This window comes from Coregonus clupeaformis, chromosome 6 (assembly GCF_020615455.1).
Source record: "Coregonus clupeaformis isolate EN_2021a chromosome 6, ASM2061545v1, whole genome shotgun sequence".
Taxonomy (NCBI): Eukaryota; Metazoa; Chordata; class Actinopteri; order Salmoniformes; family Salmonidae; genus Coregonus; species Coregonus clupeaformis.
The window spans coordinates 27,055,103-27,075,706 of record NC_059197.1 but is presented as its reverse complement, the minus strand read 5'-3'; the positions used below and the strand labels follow the sequence as shown (position 1 = coordinate 27,075,706).

Sequence of the window (20,604 nt, the reverse complement as noted above, 5' to 3'; positions counted from 1 at the left end):
CAAAAATGACAAATCTGAGGGGGCACGTGCTCTTGTGCCCCCTATGGCCATGACGCCTCTGCTTCAGGCTCATTTTCTCCCTAAGATAGATACTGTATGTAGTCAACTCCAAAGGTCTTACACCTACACCTAGTGGCTAAACCATATACTACGTATTGAACAAGGTGTTGAAGGAGTTCTCCATCAAACAAAAAAAAAGAAAACAATACAAAACGAAATGACCTGATTTTTTTATTTGATATGTAACTTACACATATCTGAAACAGTGATACTGTCAGTATCATATAGGGGGCATTTTCGGGGGACAATTTTTTAAACAAAATAAAGAACCCACCTCAGAGATGCTCATATCTGAATATACAGGGAAGTGGCAAGTCACTATGAATACTGTATCATCTCCACCTTCAATCAGTTTGTTTTCATTTCAATCTTTTGCACATCTTAGCCCACTAGTCCTCCTAAAGAATAGCATTTTGATGAAAAACTTAAATTACTTAAATTAACGTTTATATACATTTGGAAATATAATATTTGAGAAAATAAATTAACACAATTTGACACAGACTGCTTCCTCCTCGGTTGTCAGGTTTCCAGGGTTTCCTCAACAGTGCATGTGGCTAACCTCTGATGTAGGCCTGCTTTGCTCCTCACTGACACCTTCATCACACATTTGTAATTGTACTTGCAAGTATTGCACTTGCAAGTATTGCACTTGTAAGTATTGCACTTGCATGTATCAATGGAAGAACAGCACCAGAGCATTGTTTTAGAGCCTCCTCAATAATAATGATTTGCAGAAAGATTAGATCAGATAGATTTAGATGAGGCTAAACAAAAGCATTCAAGTTGACTCATTAAACAGATAACATCTCTCTGATTTCACCACTGAGACATCAAGATAAATCAGGTTCAATCTTAAGAGGCAATCACAACAATTTTCATGACCAAATGAAATGCACATACTGTATAAAGTCACAATGAAATCTGCACCTGAGAAAAACATGTATTTTCCTACCATGGGACAGGTCTTTTTTTATATGATATTTGAAAGAAAAGCTCTTCAATTGTTAAGTATCTGAATAAAATATAAATGGTCACAACTGGAAGACTGAAATATATTTTCTAGTGCAGTGGTCGACAACTATTCTGCCATAAGACCTTACATTATGTAAAATTGACACATAAGTTCCTAACTACTGGTTATTAGACCATCCTCACCAAGACTCACCTGTGATTGTCAATAGTGCATTTTGTGCCATCGAGACTGTTTCAAACAAACCGGGTGACAAGCCACCCAGTGGAAAACATTTGGCACATGCTGTCTTAATGATGGCATTTTCTGGTTGTAAACTGGTTTTCTGGTTGTGAAGAAGTCATAAAACCAGATTTCCAACTAGTCTTGGTTACAACCACATAAAGATGTATTTTTTATGACGAGATCAAGATGTCATAGTAAATACATCATATGTTGGTTGTTATCTTGTCACATAACCTATTACAACCAGGCAAAGACGTATTTTTCTGGTTACTTACGTTAACAAAACGTTTTTATACAACCAGCATACAACATGACCATAAAGTCATAAAATACATAATACTGACCACATTGCAATCAGTTTTAAGTGGATGAATAAGTCGTTGTACTTACAGTATTCAAGAGAGCATGGATTAAGTTGAGTATGTTTTTTTCCCCCAATGAGTTCAACTTTATACACACAGAAACACAGATTCCACACTGGGAAACATCTGAGAGATGACTTGCGGCTACAGTCAAGGGCTTTTGAGGATAACGTTTGCCCTCGTCAACAGTTAATCTGCAAGCGGGACAAGGAATGCAATTGCTTTTCCAAACACAAACTATTCTGTTAGATTTTTTAGGTCAATGTTCTCAACCTTGTGACTCCCTTCTGGCACGCAGTTGACTCGCAGTGGTGTAATATGTAATGGTCCATGTGCTTGCTGAAGCCAGCTGAGTGCTAGCCTCCACAATCAACCAGGCCCTGAGACTTAGCCCTGCCCTCTCCAACTTCACTCTCTTCTCTCTCTGCTCTCACTAACAACAATACTGTCAAATTAGAAATGTCAACAATACTGTCAAATTACAATGTGTACAGTACAGTACATACAGGTCCAACCACCCATTGACTCTGGCAGAGTCTCTCAGTGCTGTTTGACCAGAAACTAAAGCCTCGGGATGGGAATGAGCAAGTCTGCTCTCCAGGGAAGCGGATGTCATTCCTGGAGGAGGGTCTCCCTCCAGTTGAAGCTGTGGTTGGGTCCGTGTGTGAGGGGCAGGATGGGCGGGTCCACCAGCTGCCAGACCCCTGTGTCGCCCTGCTCCTCGCAGGAACAGAAACCCAGGTAGGGGATCTACAGGGGGGAAAGAGGCTCTCGTCAGCCGCAACAAAGGCAGTATGAAAGTTAAGGAGTGGGGTGGAAAGGCAGCGGGGGAGAAAGAGAGAGAGACAGACAGACAGAAACACACATAGAGTGAAAGTAAGAGTGAAAGTAAGAGTGAGGGGGAAGACACAATGAGATCAAAAGAAAATATCAAACTGAGCGAGTAAAATAAACTCCAGCTGACCTTCCTGACTACTTGGATGAAGTCCTTGGAAGTCTGGGGGCTGCGGCCCTGGAGCTGTCGTGTGCAGGCCTCCAGGGAGGAAGCGTGGGCCACAATCAGTATGTTGTTTCCTACAGAGTGGGAGATGAGGAGATGAGGGAAGGGAAGAACAACATGGACCAGATTAATCCCATTGTCCATCCCACACAAGATGTTTCTGTATCACATCTGGGTTCAAAAAGTATTGGTTTTCTTTCAAATACCCTGAGCTTTGATTGAGCCTGTCTAGAGTGGAGTGGGAAATGAGCAGCGTGTGTACTTTTGGGACAACTCCGTTGATTCCATTGCGCCAGGCAAGCTCAATCAAGCACAGTTAAAGGATTTGAAAGATAAGTACTAACTGAACCCAGGACTGTTTTTTTAATACACATCCCATCCAAAGCCACAGCAGTGATTGAACCCTGCATCATAATTACCCATGTTTTGGCAGTCAGACAGAATGTCTTTGGTCACTTGGTAGCTCCGGCTCATGTACGTGTCATAGGACTCCGACACGCTAAGTTTGCTTATCGGGATGAGAGGTCTGTGGGAATAAACAGTGAGAACATGTGAGACAGAGGCATGGCTGAAAAGGCTCCGGCCCAATCCAGCAACAACCCTTAGCCCCTACCTTTACCACTTCATGTACTGTACGTCGGTCAGAAGGAATTATAGGCTTAATGGAATGTTGACCATATTATTTGTTTTTGTGCCTAGGCCCAAGGCTAAAGGGATGGGGCTAACTCTGTGTTTACACTTGGAAGCGGCATCAAGCGGTGAAACATCGGAAGCCATTCACTTTCAATGGAACGAAAGTGAGAGAAGCGGAGTGGGCGGGGGACCGTTGAGAGATACGAGCATGGGTGTGGGAGCTGAAAAGGGCAGGACTAAAGTTGGGTGAAAAAATGTTTATTCAACTCCTCCGTGATATTGCGACGCGAGTGACCAATCGAATCTCACCATAGCTTCCTGGATTGGCTGACAATGGCTGTTGATACGTAGCACTACCTAGCTTGCTTGCTAGCTTGTTAGCACCCACATGAGGGTGTGGCTAGGCAAGTGCCGCTTGTATAGTGTAAATGGCCAGTAAGAGTTCAGTATGGAGGTGAACCAGGAAACAGTCTTGCCTGTATCACCTGTATGTTGTGTCAACAGTGAAGTGGGATGCTGCCAAGTCTGTGGGAGGGATCCAGGCAGGAAGGGAGCTCCCAGAGACCCACTTGGTCCACTCGAAAAGGCCTGGCTCCACTCTGATCTTCAGCTTGCCATCCTGCTGCAGACCTGCAAGGTGAGACAGAGAGGCACATCAACAAAAGAGGAAGACTGCAGCCTCTGCTATGCACACCAGCCCTGTCCAAAAACAACCCCTTGTCACGGTCGTCTATGTCGTCTAAGTATGACCAAGGCGCAGCGTGTCCAAGAAACATGACTTTATTAATTAAACGTTATCGAACAACAAAACAAAAGACGACTCAATGAAGTCCACGGTACACTGACCGAAACGGAACAAAAACCCACAACCCTCATGAGAACACAAACAGTTTAAATATGGCTCCCAATCAGAGATAACGAGCCGACAGCTGACACTCGTTACCTCCGATTGGGAGTCACACGACACTACAATTACTCACCCAAAACACAACCAAACGAATACACCCTATACACCAAAACCCCACAACAAAACCCAACAAAACAAATACACCCTGGCTCAAATACAAAAGTCCCGGAGCCAGAGTGTCACAGTACCCCCCCCTAAAGGTGCGACCTCCGGGCGCACCAGCATACAGTCTAGGGGAGGGTCTGGGTGGGCGTCTGTCCACGGTGGCGGTTCTGGCCCTGGTCGTGGTCCCCACCCCACCTTAGTCACCACCCGCTTCCCTAGCCTCCTCCACATGACCACCCCCCAACTAAACCCCACTGGATTAAGGGGCGGCACCGGACTAAGGGGCAGCACCGGACTAAGGGGCAGCACCGGACTAAGGGGCAGCACCGGGCTAAGGGACAGCACCGGACTCAATGGCGGATCCAGGCTGGCTGGCTCTGGCGGATCCTGGCTGGACGGCTCTGGCGGATCCTGGCTGGACGGCTCATGGCTGGCTGAAGGATCTGGCTGCTCATGGCTGGCTGACGGATCTGGCTGCTCATGGCTGGCTGACGGATCTGGCTGCTCATGGCTGGCCGACGGATCTGGCTGCTCATGGCTGGCTGACGGATCTGGCTGCTCATGGCTGGCGGACGGATCTGGCTGCTCATGGCTGGCGGAAGGCTCTGGCTGATCCTGTCTGGCGGAAGGCTCTGGCTGATCCTGTCTGGCGGAAGGCTCTAGCGGCTCCGGTCTGGCGGACGGCTCTGAAGGCTCATGGCAGACGGGCGGCTTTGCAGGCTCAGTCCAGACGGCCAGTTCAAGCGCCTTAGGGCAGACGGGCAGTTCAGGCCCCGTTGGGCAGACGGCAGACTCTGGCCGTCTGAGGCGCACCGTGGGCCTGGTGCGTGGTGCCGGAACTGGAGGTACCGGGCTGAGGACACGCATCTCAGGGCTAGTGCGGGGAGAAGCAACAGGGCATGCTGGACCCTGGGGACGCACATAAGGCCTAGTGCGGAGAGCAGGAACAGGGCATGCAGGACCCTGGGGACGCACATAAGGCCTAGTGCGGAGAGCAGCAACAGGACGCACAGGACTCGGGGGACACACAGGAGGCTTGGTGCGTGGTGTAGGCACTGGTGGGAAAGGGCTGGCGACGCGCACCGTATCCCTGGTGCGAGTGGCCGGAACAGGCCGGGCCGGGCTGGCGAAGCGCACCGTATCCCTGGTGCGAGTGGCCGGAACAGGCCGGGCTGGGCTGGCGAAGCGCACCGTATCCCTGGTGCGAGTGGCCGGAACAGGCCGGGCTGGGCTGGCGAAGCGCACCGTATCCCTGGTGCGAGTGGCCGGAACAGGCCGGGCCGGGCTGGCGAAGCGCACCGTATCCCTGGTGCGAGTGGCCGGAACAGGCCGGGCTGGGCTGGCGAGCGCACCGTATCCCTGGTGCGAGTGGCCGGAACAGGCCGGGCTGGGCTGGCGAAGCGCACCGTATCCCTGGTGCGAGTGGCCGGAACAGGCCGGGCCGGGCTGGCGCAGCGCACCGTATCCTTGGTGCGAGGGGTCGTAACAGGCCGGACCGTACTGGAGGCACACACCACTGGCTCTACCCCGGGAACTGGAACGGGCCGGACCGGACTGGTAATACACCCCAGTACCACTCGCCGTGCCCCTACATCTCCTTTCCCTACTTTGACCAGTGACCCCCGTAACCTGGTTGCCTCTTGAATTCGCCCCTTCTCTGCCTCCCTCAGCCCTGTGGCAGCCTCCTGCTGCCCAGCCGCCCAAGCCATGTGCCCCCCCCAAAAAACTTTTTGGGGTTGCATCTCGTCCTTCCGACGATGGCCCTGCTGACGCCGTTGCTCCTCTCGCCGTCGCCTCTCCACCGTTTCGCTCCATGGACGGCGATCCATCCCATCCAGGATCTCCTCCCAAGTCCAGGACCCCTTTCCGTCCAAAATCTCCTCCCATGTCCAGGAAGCCTTTGGAGCTGGGTCCTGTTGCCGCTTGACACGCTGCTTGGTCCTTTTAAGGTGGGTTTTTCTGTCACGGTCGTCTATGTCGTCTAAGTATGACCAAGGCGCAGCGTGTCCAAGAAACATGACTTTATTAATTAAACGTTATCGAACAACAAAACAAAAGACGACTCAATGAAGTCCACGGTACACTGACCGAAACGGAACAAAAACCCACAACCCTCATGAGAACACAAACAGTTTAAATATGGCTCCCAATCAGAGATAACGAGCCGACAGCTGACACTCGTTACCTCCGATTGGGAGTCACACGACACTACAATTACTCACCCAAAACACAACCAAACGAATACACCCTATACACCAAAACCCCACAACAAAACGCAACAAAACAAATACACCCTGGCTCAAATACAAAAGTCCCGGAGCCAGAGTGTCACACCCCTAGTCCCCTAGTCCCCTAATCCCATAGGCACTTATGTAGATCTGAAAGGATTGGATTGAAACGATCGGATTGAGATAAGCAATATGGAGACAGCAGTGGCGTGTATTCATGGATGCCCCCAAAAATATATATACAGTACCAGGCAAAGGTTTGGACACCTACTCATTCAAGGGTTTTTCTTAATTTTTTTACTATTTTCTACATTGTAGAATAATAGTGAAGACATCAAAACTATTAAATAACACATATGGAACCCAAAAAAGTGTTAAAGAAATCAAAATATATTTTATATTTGAGATTCTTCAAATAGCCACCCTTTGCCTTGATGACAGCTTTGCACACTCTTGGCATTCTGTTAACCAGCTTCATGAGGTAGTCACCTGGAATGCATTTCAATGAACATGTGTGCTTTCATAAAAGTTAATTTGTGGAATTTCTTTCCTTCTTAATGCATTTGAGCAAATCAGTTGTGTTGTGACAAGGTAGGGGGGGGGTTATACAGAAGATAGCCCTATTTGGTAAAAGACCAAGTCCATATTATGGCAAGAACAGCTCAAATAAGCAAAGAGAAACGACAGTCCATCATTACTTTAAGAAATGAAGGTCAGTCAATACGGAACATTTCAAGAACTTTGAAAGTTTCTTCAAGTGCAGTCGCAAAAACCATCAAGCGCTATGATGAAACTGGCTCTCATGAGGAACACAACAGGAATGGAAGACCCAGAGTTACCTCTGCTGCAGAGGATAAGTTCATTAGAGTTACCAGCCTCAGAAATTGCAGCCCAAATAAATGCTTCACAGAGTTCAAGTCACAGACACATCTCAACATCAACTGTTCAGAGGGGACAGTGTGAATCAGGCCTTCATGGTCGAATTGCTGCAAAGAAACCACTACTAAAGGACACCAATAATAAGAAGAGACCTGCTTGGGCCAAGAAACACGAGCAATGGACATTAGACTGGTGGAAATGTGTCCTTTGGTCTGGAGTCCAAATTTGAGATTTTTGGTTCCAGCCGCCGTGTCTTTGTGAGACGCGGTGTGGGTGAACGTATGATCTCTGCATGCATAGTTCCCACCGTAAAGCATGGAGGACGAGGTGTTATGGTGTGGGGGTGCTTTGCTGGTGACACTGTCTGTGATTTATTTAGAATTCAAGGCACACTTAACCAGCATGGCTACCATAGCACTCTGCAGCGATACGCCATCCCATCTGGTTTGGGCTTAGTGGGACTATTATTTGTTTTTCAACAGAACAATGACCCAACACACCTCCAGGCTGTGTAAGGGCTATTTGACCAAGAAGGAGAGTGATGGAGTGCTGCATCAGATGACCTGGCCTCCACAATCCCCCAACCTCAACCCAATTGAGATTGTTTGGGATGAGTCGGACCGCAGAGTGAAGGAAAAAAATCAGCCAACAAGTGCTCAACATATGTGGGAACTCCTTCAAGACTGTTGTAAAAGCATTCCAGGTGAAGCTGGTTGAGAGAATGCCAAGAGTGCGCAAAGCTGTCATCAAGGCAAAGGGTGGCTATTTGAAGAATATAAAATATATTTTGATTTGTTTAACACTTTTTTTGGTTACTACATAATTCCATGTGTTATTTCATAGTTTTGATGTAACAATAAAGAAAAACCCTTGAATGAGTAGGTGTGTCCAAACTTTTGACTGGTACTGTATATAAACATTTACTAAGAAATAAAGAAAAATCTTTAATCTCTCTGTGTTTCATAATTTTCCTTAAATTCGCAAGAGGCTGAATGTATCTCACCAGAGAAAGCACAGAGCGAGTGAAACAGCGCCCTTCTGTCTCTGTATGTGTAGGCCATCTATCTGATGCTGTCAGGTCAAAAAGAGTATGATATTGTTGCCGCCCGTAGCATTGAATGCAACGGAAGCCAGCAAGCATTTGGCCTCCCTGGACAGTACCAGAACACATTATATGCTCTCAACTATGGTTATTGACAACATTTCAACCACTAAAGGGGAAATCCACAGTTGAAACAATAACAAAGCGTCCTCTCTGCCACTGTTTCGGGATGGGGCTGGAGAAATGTAACCATTTTCAAATTCATAGACAGAGCTATGGATGCAAGAACTGACCATCCATGATATCAAATGATAGTTTTAACCATGTTTGTAGGCTATACAGTGTATGTTTACATTTACTTTGTTTACAAACATTGGAGTAAAAAAACTATATTTTGGTTCTGATGGGGTTACGACAGTTGCTAAGCTCATTAAGCATTTATAAATTAGATTGTTCACATATAATTCATTTATAAGCCCCAAAATGGATGTTGCAACTGCATGTTGCCCTTTAAAGTCTTCATCAGGTGTTAGAGAGGATTATGGATATGGTTCTTTATCCTAAGTAGGATTTGTGGTGGCAAGTAGCTACATGCTGGTTACCTTTGAGGATGTTCTGAGCAGTCTGGACACAGCGCAGAGAAGGCGAACAGTACACAAAGTCGATCACTGTGTTGCTCTCCATCAACGCCTCACCTAAAACACAGACAGACAGACAGACAGGGGAATAGATTGTTATCACGCTGTAATGAAACATGAGATATGGAATTGGTCAGATAACATAGCCTCCTACTAGGTGTTGACAACCACATACCCACTATTCGTGCTTGTGAGGAACCAAACACAGTGATGGGGGTGTCCATGTCGTAATCTCGGTGTCCTCCACTCCACATGGGCAGGCTGACTGGCATGTTCAGGTTAGTGCGCACATATCTACCTGAAGAATAGCACACCACACCCCAGCACACTGCTGTTATGGTTTCAAAACCTACAAACAATACTGCTCTTTTATCTATCCAATCAAAACATCAGATTCATCCAACTCAAAACTTATGACTTCTTTGAAAGCACACTTGCTTTTAGGATTGCACCTCCAGTACCATTGGTCTGACTCTGCTCACCTTTGGAATCAGAGCACAGAGAAAGCCAGTGTTTCCCAAACACCACATCCATTCGTTCACCGTGCCGACAGACAAACAGGGTCCGCTTGGGCAGCCGAGAGTGATTGCTGCTGACCCGAAGCACCTAAGGAACAATGCAGTGAATTGGGGCATCAAATCCATAACATTTCCCAACATTTTCGAGAATTGATCAGTACACCAGAAAAACAGCTTTGCTATTGAAGCAAGGTTATTATAGTTTTTTGTTTTTATTTCTATTAGTTTTAATGATCTGTTCGTTTTTATTTCGTTATACTGTAGTTGTATACAAATATTTATATTTTGTTTTTATATTATTTAGTTTCAGTTTTAGTGTTAGGGACATAAAGCATGCATGGGAGGCTAAGAGCCATTGGTGTTGTATAGTGTTTTGGGGATGTCATTTCTTGCAACTGGGGGGCAGTAATACATAAGGTGATGGGTCAGGTTAGGTTAGGTTTAAATTATAAAGTCAATCTCAATGTGACTTGTATTTAAAAGGAATAGCGCAAAAACTGGTGCAAAAAATGTGGTGGAGGGAAACTCTCATCTACAGTGGGGAGAACAAGTATTTGATACACTGCTGATTTTGCAGGTTTTCCTACTTACAAAGCATGTAGAGGTCTGTAATTTTTTATCATAGGTACACTTAAACTGTGAGAGACGGAATCTAAAACAAAAATCCAGAAAATCACATTGTATGATTTTTAAGTAATTAATTTGCATTTTATTGCATGACATAAGTATTTGATCACCTACCAACCAGTAAGAATTCCGGCTCTCACAGACCTGTTAGTTTTTTCTTTAAGAAGCCCTCCTGTTCTCCACTCATTACCTGTATTAACTGCACCTGTTTGAACTCGTTACCTGTATAAAAGACACCTGTCCACACACTCAATCAAACAGACTCCAACCTCTCCACAATGGCCAAGACCAGAGAGCTGTGTAAGGACATCAGGGATAAAATTGTAGACCTGCACAAGGCTGGGATGGGCTACAGGACAATAGGCAAGCAGCTTGGTGAGAAGGCAATAACTGTTGGCGCAATTATTAGAAAATGGAAGAAGTTCAAGATGACGGTCAATCACCCTCGGTCTGGGGCTCCATGCAAGATCTCACCTCGTGGGGCATCAATGATCATGAGGAAGGTGAGGGATCAGCCCAGAACTATACGGCAGGACCTGGTCAATGACCTGAAGAGAGCTGGGACCACAGTCTCAAAGAAAACCATTAGTAACACACTACGCCGTCATGGACTAAAATCCTGCAGCGCACGCAAGGTCCACCTGCTCAAGTCAGCGCATGTCCAGGCCCGTCTGAAGTTTGCCAATGACCATCTGGATGATCCAGAGGAGGAATGGGAGAAGGTCATGTGGTCTGATGAGACAAAAATATAGCTTTTTGGTCTAAACTCCACTCGCCGTGTTTGGAGGAAGAAGAAGGATGAATACAACCCTAAGAACACCATCTCAACCGTGAAGCATGGAGGTGGAAACATCATCCTTTGGGGATGCTTTTCTGCAAAGGGGACAGGACGACTGCACCGTATTGAGGGGAGGATGGATGGGGCCATGTATCGCGAGATCTTGGCCATTAACCTCCTTCCCTCAGTAAGAGCATTGAAGATGGGTCATGGCTGGGTCTTCCAGCATGACAACGACCCGAAACACACAGCCAGGTCAACTAAGGAGTGGCTCCGTAAGAAGCATCTCAAGGTCCTGGAGTGGCCTAGCCAGTCTCCAGACCTGAACCCAATAGAAAATATTTTACAAACTAATACTGAACATAATTCATGATGGTTTTTAGTTTATTTTAGTTCGTTTTGGTGTCAAAGATAATAGTTTCAGTATTGTTTTAGTTTTTCAAACCTGTTTATTAATAATTTTATTTAAGTTTACTAAATTATTTTTTCATGATTCGTTTTCGTTTACTATAATAACATTGAATTGAAGTCATTCTTCAAGAAGAATAACTATTTTTCATAATCAGGATTAAACGCTAGGCACTAGTTATCCTGATCAGGATTAAACGCTAGGCACTAGTTATCCTGATCAGGATTAAACGCTAGGCACTAGTTATCCTGATCAGGATTAAACGCTAGGCACTAGTTATCCTGATCAGGAAAAGCTCCTGGCCCTAAAAATCACAAATGTATGGTTCAGTTAAAGAGACTTCCTTCTGTCCTTTGGAAAAAGTACCAGTACCTGCATGGGATGACAGATGAGGCTCAAGGTGGGTGTGTCCCCAGGACTTGTGTAGTCGAGACGACGGCTATCCAGCAGCCCATCAAATAGGCCCCTTTCCCTTCTCCCTTTGTCTGAGGGGGCAGAGCAACTGAAGAAGGAGTGTGATCTGCACAGGGTAGAGGACAAGAGTTAACACACATACTCACTCCTACTCATTCATCACTACTGACTACTGAGCAGAACTCTCCACGCTCTTCTACAGTGTTCTAGCCCTGGGTGCGGGTCAATTCCATTTCAATTAAGTCAATTCAAGATGCAAACAGTTCCTTCTGGATTGACTGAATTGAAATGGAATTGACCCCAGCCCCCATGTTCAGGACCCAGGGCTGTAAGTAAGAAGCTGGTGAAAGTAATACATTCTCAAACTGGCACAGCACATTCTGAGAGCTCACCTGTGGAAGACCCAGGTGTCACACTCGTCTGCCCGGCTGACGTAGTTCTCAGGCAATAGGCCGGACAGCCCCGTGGCCAGGGAGGACCCGTAAACCCAGCCCTCGCTCGTGTTGTTCTGCTCCAAGGGAGACATGAAGACAAAGTCGCCCGGGACCAGCTCCAGCTCGTCCTCATTCTGAGGGGCGTATGGATACATAACGCGCAGCGTCTGCAACAGAGGGAGGGAAGAACACAGCTTGAGTAAACCCACGCCTTATCTAGCACCAGAATACAGTACAATGAAATGCTATACAGTGAGGGAAAAAAGTATTTGATCCCCTGCTGATTTTGTACATTTGCCCACTGACAAAGACATGATCAGTCTATAATAATATGCCATTTAGCAGACGCTTTTATCCAAAGCAACTTACAGTCATGTGTGCATACATTGTTACGTATGGGTGGTCCCGGGGATCGAACCCACTACCCTGGCGTTACAAGCGCCATGCTCTACCAATTGAGCTACAGAGGACCACCCATAATTTGAATGGTAGGTTTATTTGAACAGTGAGAGACAGAATAACAACAACAAAATCCAGAAAAACGCATGTCAAAAATTTTATATACATTGATTGGCATTTTAATGAGGGAAATAAGTATTTGACCCCTCTGCAAAACATTACTTAGTACTTGGTGGCAAAACCCTTGTTGGCAATCACAGAGGTCAGACGTTTCTTGTATTTGGCCACCAGATTTGCACACATCTCAGGAGGGATTTTGTCCCACTCCTCTTTGCAGATCTTCTCCAAGTCATTAAGGTTTCGAGGCTGACGTTTGGCAACTCAAACCTTCAGCTCCCTCCACAGATTTTCTATGGGATTAAGGTCTGGACACTGGCTAGGCCACTCCAGGACCTTAATGTGCTCCTTCTTGAGCCACTCCTTTGTTGCCTTGGCCGTGTGTTTTGGGTCATTGTCATGCTGGAATACCCATCCACTACCCATTTTCAATGCCTGGCTGAGGGAAGGAGGTTCTCACCCAAGATTTGACGGTACATGGCCCCGTCCATCGTCCCTTTGATGTGGTGAAGTTGTCCTGTCCCCTTAGTAGAAAAACACCCCCAAAGCATAAGGTTTCCACCTCCATGTTTGACGGTGGGGATGGTGTTCTTGGGGTCATAGGCAGCATTCCTCCTCCACCAAACACGGCGAGTTGAGTTGATGCCAAATACACTTTCACCCAGTTCTCCTCTGAATCATTCAGATGTTCATTGGCAAACTTCAGACGGCCCTGTATATCTGCTTTCTTGAGCAGGGGGACCTTGCGGGCGCTGCAGGATTTCAGTCCTTCACGGCATAGTGAGTTACCAATTGTTTTCTTGGTGACTATGGTCCCAGCTGCCTTGAGATCATTGACAATATCCTCCCGTGTAGTTCTGGGCTGATTCCTCACCGTTCTCATGATCATTGCAGCTCCACGAGGTGAGATCTTGCATGGAGCCCCAGGCCGAGAGAGATTGACAGTTATTTTGTGTTTCTTCCATTTGCGAATAATCGCACCAACTGTTGTCACCTTCTCACCAAGCTGCTTGGCGATGGTCTTGTAGCCCATTCCAGCCTTGTGTAGGTCTACAATCTTGTCCCTGAAATCCTTGGATAGCTCTTTGGTCTTGGCCATGGTGGAGAGTTTGGAATCTGATTGATTGATTGCTTCTGTGGACAGGTGTCTTTTATACAGGTAACAAACTGAGATTAGGAGCGCTCCTAATCTCAGCTCGTTACCTGTATAAAAGACACCTGGGAGCCAGAAATCTTTCTGATTGAGAGGGGGTCAAATACTTATTTCCCTCATTAAAATGCAAATCAATTTATAACATTTTTGACATGCGTTTTTCTGGATTTTTTTGTTGTTATTCTGTCTCTCACTGTTCAAATAAACCTACCATTAAAATTATAGACTGATCATTTTTTTGTCAGTGGGAAAACGTACAAAATCAGCAGGGGATCAAATACTTTTTTCCCTTATTGTAGGTCTAAATGGGCAAGCTCGTAAAGGGTCACTCTGTGATATTTACAGCCGTTTCTAAATTAATTATACTGTATATTCCCACTGATTGTTGAAGAATATCACTTATTATAAATGTCTCATGAGCTTGTCTTGTAGAAGGTACAAGGTCCATGTCATGGTGTTGATTAGTAGAAAGTACAATAGTAGTATTGGATGTGAAATGAAGGTGTACAGGGTTTGCGTCAGATAACAAAGTGGTTATTATTACCTCATGATTGGCAAACCGAATGTCTCGGGAGAAAAGGACAGCCAGCCAATCACAGCCTAGCTTCACCTCGATTCCCTTGGCCAGTTTTTCCAGGGAGGTCAGGTGATTGGTGGGGAAGTGGTAGGCTAACGTCACATGGAGCTGCTTCTTATGGGGCTCTAAATGGACATCTGAGACAGAGAGAGGAGGAACGATTGAATAAAGGTAAAGAATATGAAGAAAGTCATTTCTGTGGGGCAAACTACTACGGAGGGAATCTAGCGCAGCAAATCATAGAACTACAAATATCTACAGTGGAGCAAAATGTCCCAATATTTTCCAAACAATCTTTTTTGACGTGTTATAATCCACCATGCACAATTTGAAATGAAGCTCCAAACTGCCGGTGCCTTATGGTGAGGATAATCTCTTTAGGATATAGTATTACAGTCAGGGCCTGCGCCAGAACTAATCAGTTGGATGGGCATTTGATTTCTATAGGCGGGCCGTTTATTTTCAAGGGCACCTCCTGTGTGCTTGCGCAGGCACAAATGTTGTTAATGGGTGTTATGATAAAGACCATACACTCTTAGAAAAAAGGTGCTATCTACCCTTTCCACAGAGGGTTCTACATGGAACCCAAAAGGGTTCTACCCTTTGGAACCCTTTTTTCTAAGAGTGTAGGCAGCTCATGAGTTTCAAGTTTGAGGAAGCTTACAATTTATCCTACCATTTCTACCTATCTGCGTGTCATGGAACTATAGGCCAATGCAGCAGTAGGCCTATACCTTCCATCATCAACTTAGTAAAATACATAGGCCTAAAGCCGACACAAATATAAACAGTAGAAAATATCCTGATGAAAATGCAGGTTCTTTCAATCACATTCATATCTCTACTCCACCTGGCTGCCTCCCTTTCTATCTGTCTTGACTTGAGCTATCACTAGTGAAGTGCAACATTGTATCAACTCAGCAGATTGGCGTGCTCAGTCGCGCGCTCCCCCTCAACGATATCAGGACAGAGAAACCACACACAGGCTCATTGCTCACATGGAGCACTCTGAACAAAAGACAATGAAAAAATGGACAAAACTCCTAAATGATGGTTATGAAATAAACCAAAACTTGTTTCTCACAAGTGTAGCAGGTTGTGAACTATGCAAATAACGTTTCCACCCCGGGAATGAAAACGGTAAATTACTGTAATACATGCATTAACAGAAATGTATGTAACCAAATGACGGGGATTAACGCTACATTTACTAGGCCTACTGGTTATATATGTAATGTTGAATTGATCAAAAATAAACAATCAAAGGGCAAACAATTCACACAATGAAACAATGACTGTGAAATAATTGGCGGGAGGCAGCTGAGAACATTCTGGAGAGCTGAGTGCATGCATTCTGGAGACGCCCATATCTTCGCCACACAATTTACTTTAGGGGAAGACAGCATCCGAACAGTGCACCCGCCAATTTTCCTTCTAATTTGCAAGTGGCTGAAACCAGAGATCTGTATATAATGACGAGATGCCAATGTCTCCGCCCTAACAATGCGAGTCGTTGTCCCAAAGGCGGGAAAACAGGCGACAAGTTTAGGTCTACATATTATACCCATAGAAACGCCATGGGTTTATTCAGGACAGATTTTCGCGAGAGCGAGCCCTCTCGCTTCGCCGCTTCCTCTCTGCTGAAACTAGCGAGCGAAACAGCGCCCCTCTGTCTTACTATATGTAGCCCATGTATATAATGCTGTCTGGCCAGAAAGATTATGACATGCCGTACTCCTTTTGTCCAGACAGCATCAGATACATGGTCTACATATACGGAGACAGAGGGGCGCTGTTTCACTCACTCTGATGCTTTATCTAAGATTGATGCATCTTCCTGTCTTTGCGCATCTCAGTCAAATAAATGATCAATATTTCAATATTTTTGGGGGACGGGCTAAGAGGTACGGTAGGGTGGGCCAGGCCCCCTAGGGCCCACCAATAACGCCGGCACTGATTACAGTAATCCCTTACCAGCCTAAAATATGTCATTTTCTGACCAAAGCGTGTGGAGAGATAGAAAGGCAATGTAAAAAAGGCAATGTGTGCATGCTTGTGTGTGTGCGTGCGACTGGTGTGCTTGCCTGCGTGGGTGTGTGTCCATGTGTCACAGGCAGAGAGAATCCCTACCTGCTTTCCTGGCAGCCTCGGAAGCAAAGTCAGCAGCAAACTGCTTGAGGACCTCTGCGATCTGCTCCTCAACGAAGAGGCCTATGAAGTTAAAAGAGGTGTAGAGCTCCAGGGGTAGGGGGCTAGGGAAACGACCCCTCCATTGGCCCACTGTGGCCTGCAGGGCCTCCAACAGGGCGTCCACCTTGTTGTCTGCACACTGGGGGACAGGGTAGAGTCTGAGTACCACACAAACACTGAGACTTACACAGATTAGTCCTAGTAAGGGACTTAGAAGTCTGCTGAATGGTGAATCGCCATTAAAAGCACGTTTTAGTCCAGGACTAGGCTTAATCTGTGTCTGGGAAACTGGCCCTTACTAGACAGATGTTACAGTCTCTTGACCTCAATGGGACTTCCTGGATAAATACACACTAAGAAAAAAGGGTTCCAAAAGGGTTCTTCGGCAGTCCCCATAGGAGAACCCTTTTTGGTTACAGGTAGAACTATTTTGGGTTCCATGTAGAACCCTCTGTGTAAAGGGTTCTACATGGATCCAAAAAGGGTTTTTCAAAGGGTTCTCCTATCGGGACAACCAAAGAACACCTTTAGGTTCTAGATAGCACCTTTTTTTCTAAGAGTGTAGGTTCAATTAAAATGTTAAAACAATGTGTCATACGTCAATGTTAAGTAACATAATTATAATACTTAATGGCGAGCTGAATTAGAGGGAGGAGCATTCATGTGTTGATGTATGAGCTTGAGGCGTGTAATTTCCCCCTGGGCTCACCATGAAGAACTGGCAGAGCGTGATGTGGGGGAAGATGTTGTGGGCCTTGTTCTTGCCACAGGTGACGCGGGACTGCTGCCAGAAGTGATGGAGCTGATTCTGCAGGGGTCCGCTGGGGCGTAGGTACAGGACATACTCTCTGGGCAACGGGTCATCCAGGAAGGGGTCATCCACATGGGAGAACAGCCTGAGGAAGAGCAGGAGAAGAAGAAGAGGAGGAGGCGGCTTATCAATGACTGAGGTAGAAGATGAGTAACAATTAAGTACCTTACAATTAAAATGGTCAAAAATAAACAAAAAATAGCTTCTTAGCAAAGAGCCATTTCTCAAGGGGAGGGGAAAACTGAAAAACTAGCTGTTATTGGCAAAGAGGTTTAAAACTCTCTTTCTATTGGTCTATTAACTAATTTACCACCTGGTGATGTCACCAGGAAGGCCAAAACTCCATCCAAAACGCCAAAAGTCCATCACATAGCTCTTACACTAAAAGGGCATAATTTTCATAATTTCACAGTATTATTCCAACCTCATATTGTGGAAATATACATAAAACACTGGAAAATCTAGTTTTTGAGTGGACTAGGTCTTTAAAGAATTGTAGTCATTCACACCTGGCTAAATAGTAAGAGTACACACATAGGCAGTACAGCAGAGGGCAGCATAACTCTTACCATAACATTATCACAGTTCATTTTATATTTACATTTACATCATTTAGCAGACGCTCTTATCCAGAGCGACTTACAGTTAGTGAGTGCATACATTTTCATACATGGGTTATCTCAGGGAGTGTGTGTTTGTATACTTGTGCATGTGTATGTTAGAACTCACCAGTCACATGCTGCCTGTACACTCCTGTCTCCTGTTGATACTAGTGCCTTCAATCTGCAAAGACAGAAAACAGTGGTTGTTACAATGCTTACTTTTGAAGGTTTTATTTCCAATGCTCGTATACAGTTTCCTTATTTGCATGCACTTATGGTATATTGTGACATTGTTACTAAGATATTATTTAAGAAATGTTTTATGGTATAGCCTACTTATAGTGCATTGAATCTCACTTCTCTTTAAAGCCAATCTGAGAGGCACAAAGTCAGAGTTCACCATCTCTGTTCCCTATTTGTCTAAGATAAGTGACAGAGGCAACGTCCCAAATGGCACTCTGTTGCCTATTGGGCCCCCGTCAAAAGTAGTGCACAATATGGGGAAAAGGGTGCCATTTGGGAGGCACAGAGTCACACAGTGGTAGTAAGTACTACTGAGGTAGAGTTCATACACTGTATCTTTAGTCATGTGGAGTATGGTTTAGCAGGAGTAGCACAGCCTTCATTATAAACAGTGGAGCCTGATACAGTGGACAGTTATGCTAAGCTAATCATACAGTTTTAATAAGACACTCCAGAGGAAAGTGTGGAGGAGATTCCTCGATACAGAGTGTGAATAAAACACAAAGGTGTGAAGTGAACAACCCACCACACGTAATTTCCACTCAGGCATTTCAAATGTCATGTGACACTCTGGCTCTATGGACTTTTATTTTGAGCCAGGGTTGTTATTTTTCTGTTGGGTGTATTTCTATGTTTGCTTTTCTGTTGGGTTGGTTTCTATGTTTGGTCATTGACTCCCAATCGGAGGTAACGAGTGTCAGCTGTCGGCTCGTTATCTCTGATTGGGAGCCATATTTAAACTGTTGTGTTTCACTGTGTGTTTGTGGGTTTTTGTTCCAGGTTCAGTCATAGTCACTGTAGGACTTCACTATCGTCATTTGTTTGTTGTTTTCGTGGTTGCTTTTATAAATAAAGTCATCATGTTCACTCCACGCGCTGCGTATTGGTCCGTTTCCTCAGACGATCGTGACAGAAAAACCCACCACAAAAGGACCAAGCAGCGCGTCCAGGAGCAAAGGGTCTGGACATGGGAGGAACTGTTGGACGGTAAAGGGTCCTGGACTTGGGAGGAGATCCTGGATGGTATGGATCGCCGACCATGGAGCGAGACGGTGGAGAGGCGACGGCGAGAGGAGCAACGGCATCGGCAGGGCCATCGTCGGAAGGACGGGAGGCAACCCCAAAAAAATTTTTTGGGGGGGGCACATGGCTTGGACGGCTGGGCAGCAGGAGGCTGCCACAGGGAGAAAAGGAGAGAAGGCTAACGGAGTACGGGAGCCATTGGCGAGTAGAGGGAGGGAAGTGTTTGTGGCACGGCGTGAAAGACTGATGTGTGTTGCCAGTCCGGTCCGGCCCGTTCCTGATCCTCGGTTGAGGCCAGTGGTGTGTGTTCCGGTACGGACCGGTCTGTTCCTACTCCAAGCACCAGGTCCACGGTGTGCTACGCCAGCCCGGCCCGGCCTGTTCCTGCTCCACGCACCAGGGATAGGGTGCGCTTCGCCAGCCCGGCCCGGCCTGTTCCGGCCACTCGCACCAGGGGATACGGTGCGCGTCGCCAGCTCAGCCCGGCCTGTTCCTACTCCACGCACCAGGGATACGGTGCGCTTCGCCAGCCCGGCCCGGCCTGTTCCGGCCACTCGCACCAGGGATACGGTGCGCGTCGCCAGCCCAGCCCGGCCTGTTCCTACTCCACGCACCAGGGATACGGTGCGCTCGCCAGCCCGGCCCGGCCTGTTCCGGCCACTCGCACCAGGGATACGGTGCGCGTCGCCAGCCCAGCCCGGCCTGTTCCTGCTCTCCGCACTAGGCCTTATGTGCGTCCCCAGGGCCAAGCATGCCCTGTTGCTGCTTCCCGCACTAGCCCTGAGATGCGTGTCCTCAGCCCGGTACCTCCAGTTCCGGCACCACGCATCAGGCCTACGATGCGTCCCCAGGGCCAAGCATGCCCTGTTGCTGCTTCCCGCACTAGCCCTGAGATGCGTGTCCTCAGCCCGGTACCTCCAGTTCCGGCACCACGCATCAGGCCTACGGTGCGTCCCCAGGGCCAAGCATGCCCTGTTGCTTCTCCCCGCACTAGCCCTGAGATGCGTGTCCTCAGCCCGGTACCTCCAGTTCCGGCACCACGCACCAGGCCTACGGTGCGCCTCAGACGGCCAGAGTCTGCCGTCTGCCCAACGGGGCCTGAACTGTCCGTCTGCCCAACGCCGTCTGAACTGCCCGTCTGCCCAACGGCGCCTGAACTGTCCGTCTGCCCAACGCCGTCTGAACTGCCCGTCTGCCCAACGGCGCCTGAACTGCCCGTCTGCCCAACGCCGTCTGAACTGTCCGTCTGCCCAACGC

General features: G+C 46.7%; 1 protein-coding gene across 1 annotated transcript in view; it reads right to left on the bottom strand.

The window, feature by feature from the left end:
• Positions 1-218: 218 nt before the first annotated feature.
• The window catches only part of LOC121568485 (ubiquitin-associated and SH3 domain-containing protein B-like), a 45,494-nt gene continuing 25,108 nt past the window's right edge, over positions 219-20,604 (bottom strand). Inside the window, exons 2-14 of the mRNA XM_045219706.1 lie at positions 18,209-18,262; positions 17,378-17,564; positions 16,609-16,807; positions 14,446-14,615; positions 12,191-12,399; positions 11,757-11,904; positions 9,535-9,658; positions 9,228-9,350; positions 9,017-9,109; positions 3,739-3,883; positions 3,040-3,146; positions 2,585-2,694; positions 219-2,370 (exon numbers count right to left, since the gene is read on the bottom strand). Of these exons, the coding sequence (XP_045075641.1) occupies positions 2,233-2,370; positions 2,585-2,694; positions 3,040-3,146; positions 3,739-3,883; positions 9,017-9,109; positions 9,228-9,350; positions 9,535-9,658; positions 11,757-11,904; positions 12,191-12,399; positions 14,446-14,615; positions 16,609-16,807; positions 17,378-17,564; positions 18,209-18,262 (1,807 nt within the window). The 3' untranslated portion in view covers positions 219-2,232. The remainder of the gene's footprint in view (positions 2,371-2,584; positions 2,695-3,039; positions 3,147-3,738; positions 3,884-9,016; positions 9,110-9,227; positions 9,351-9,534; positions 9,659-11,756; positions 11,905-12,190; positions 12,400-14,445; positions 14,616-16,608; positions 16,808-17,377; positions 17,565-18,208; positions 18,263-20,604) is intronic.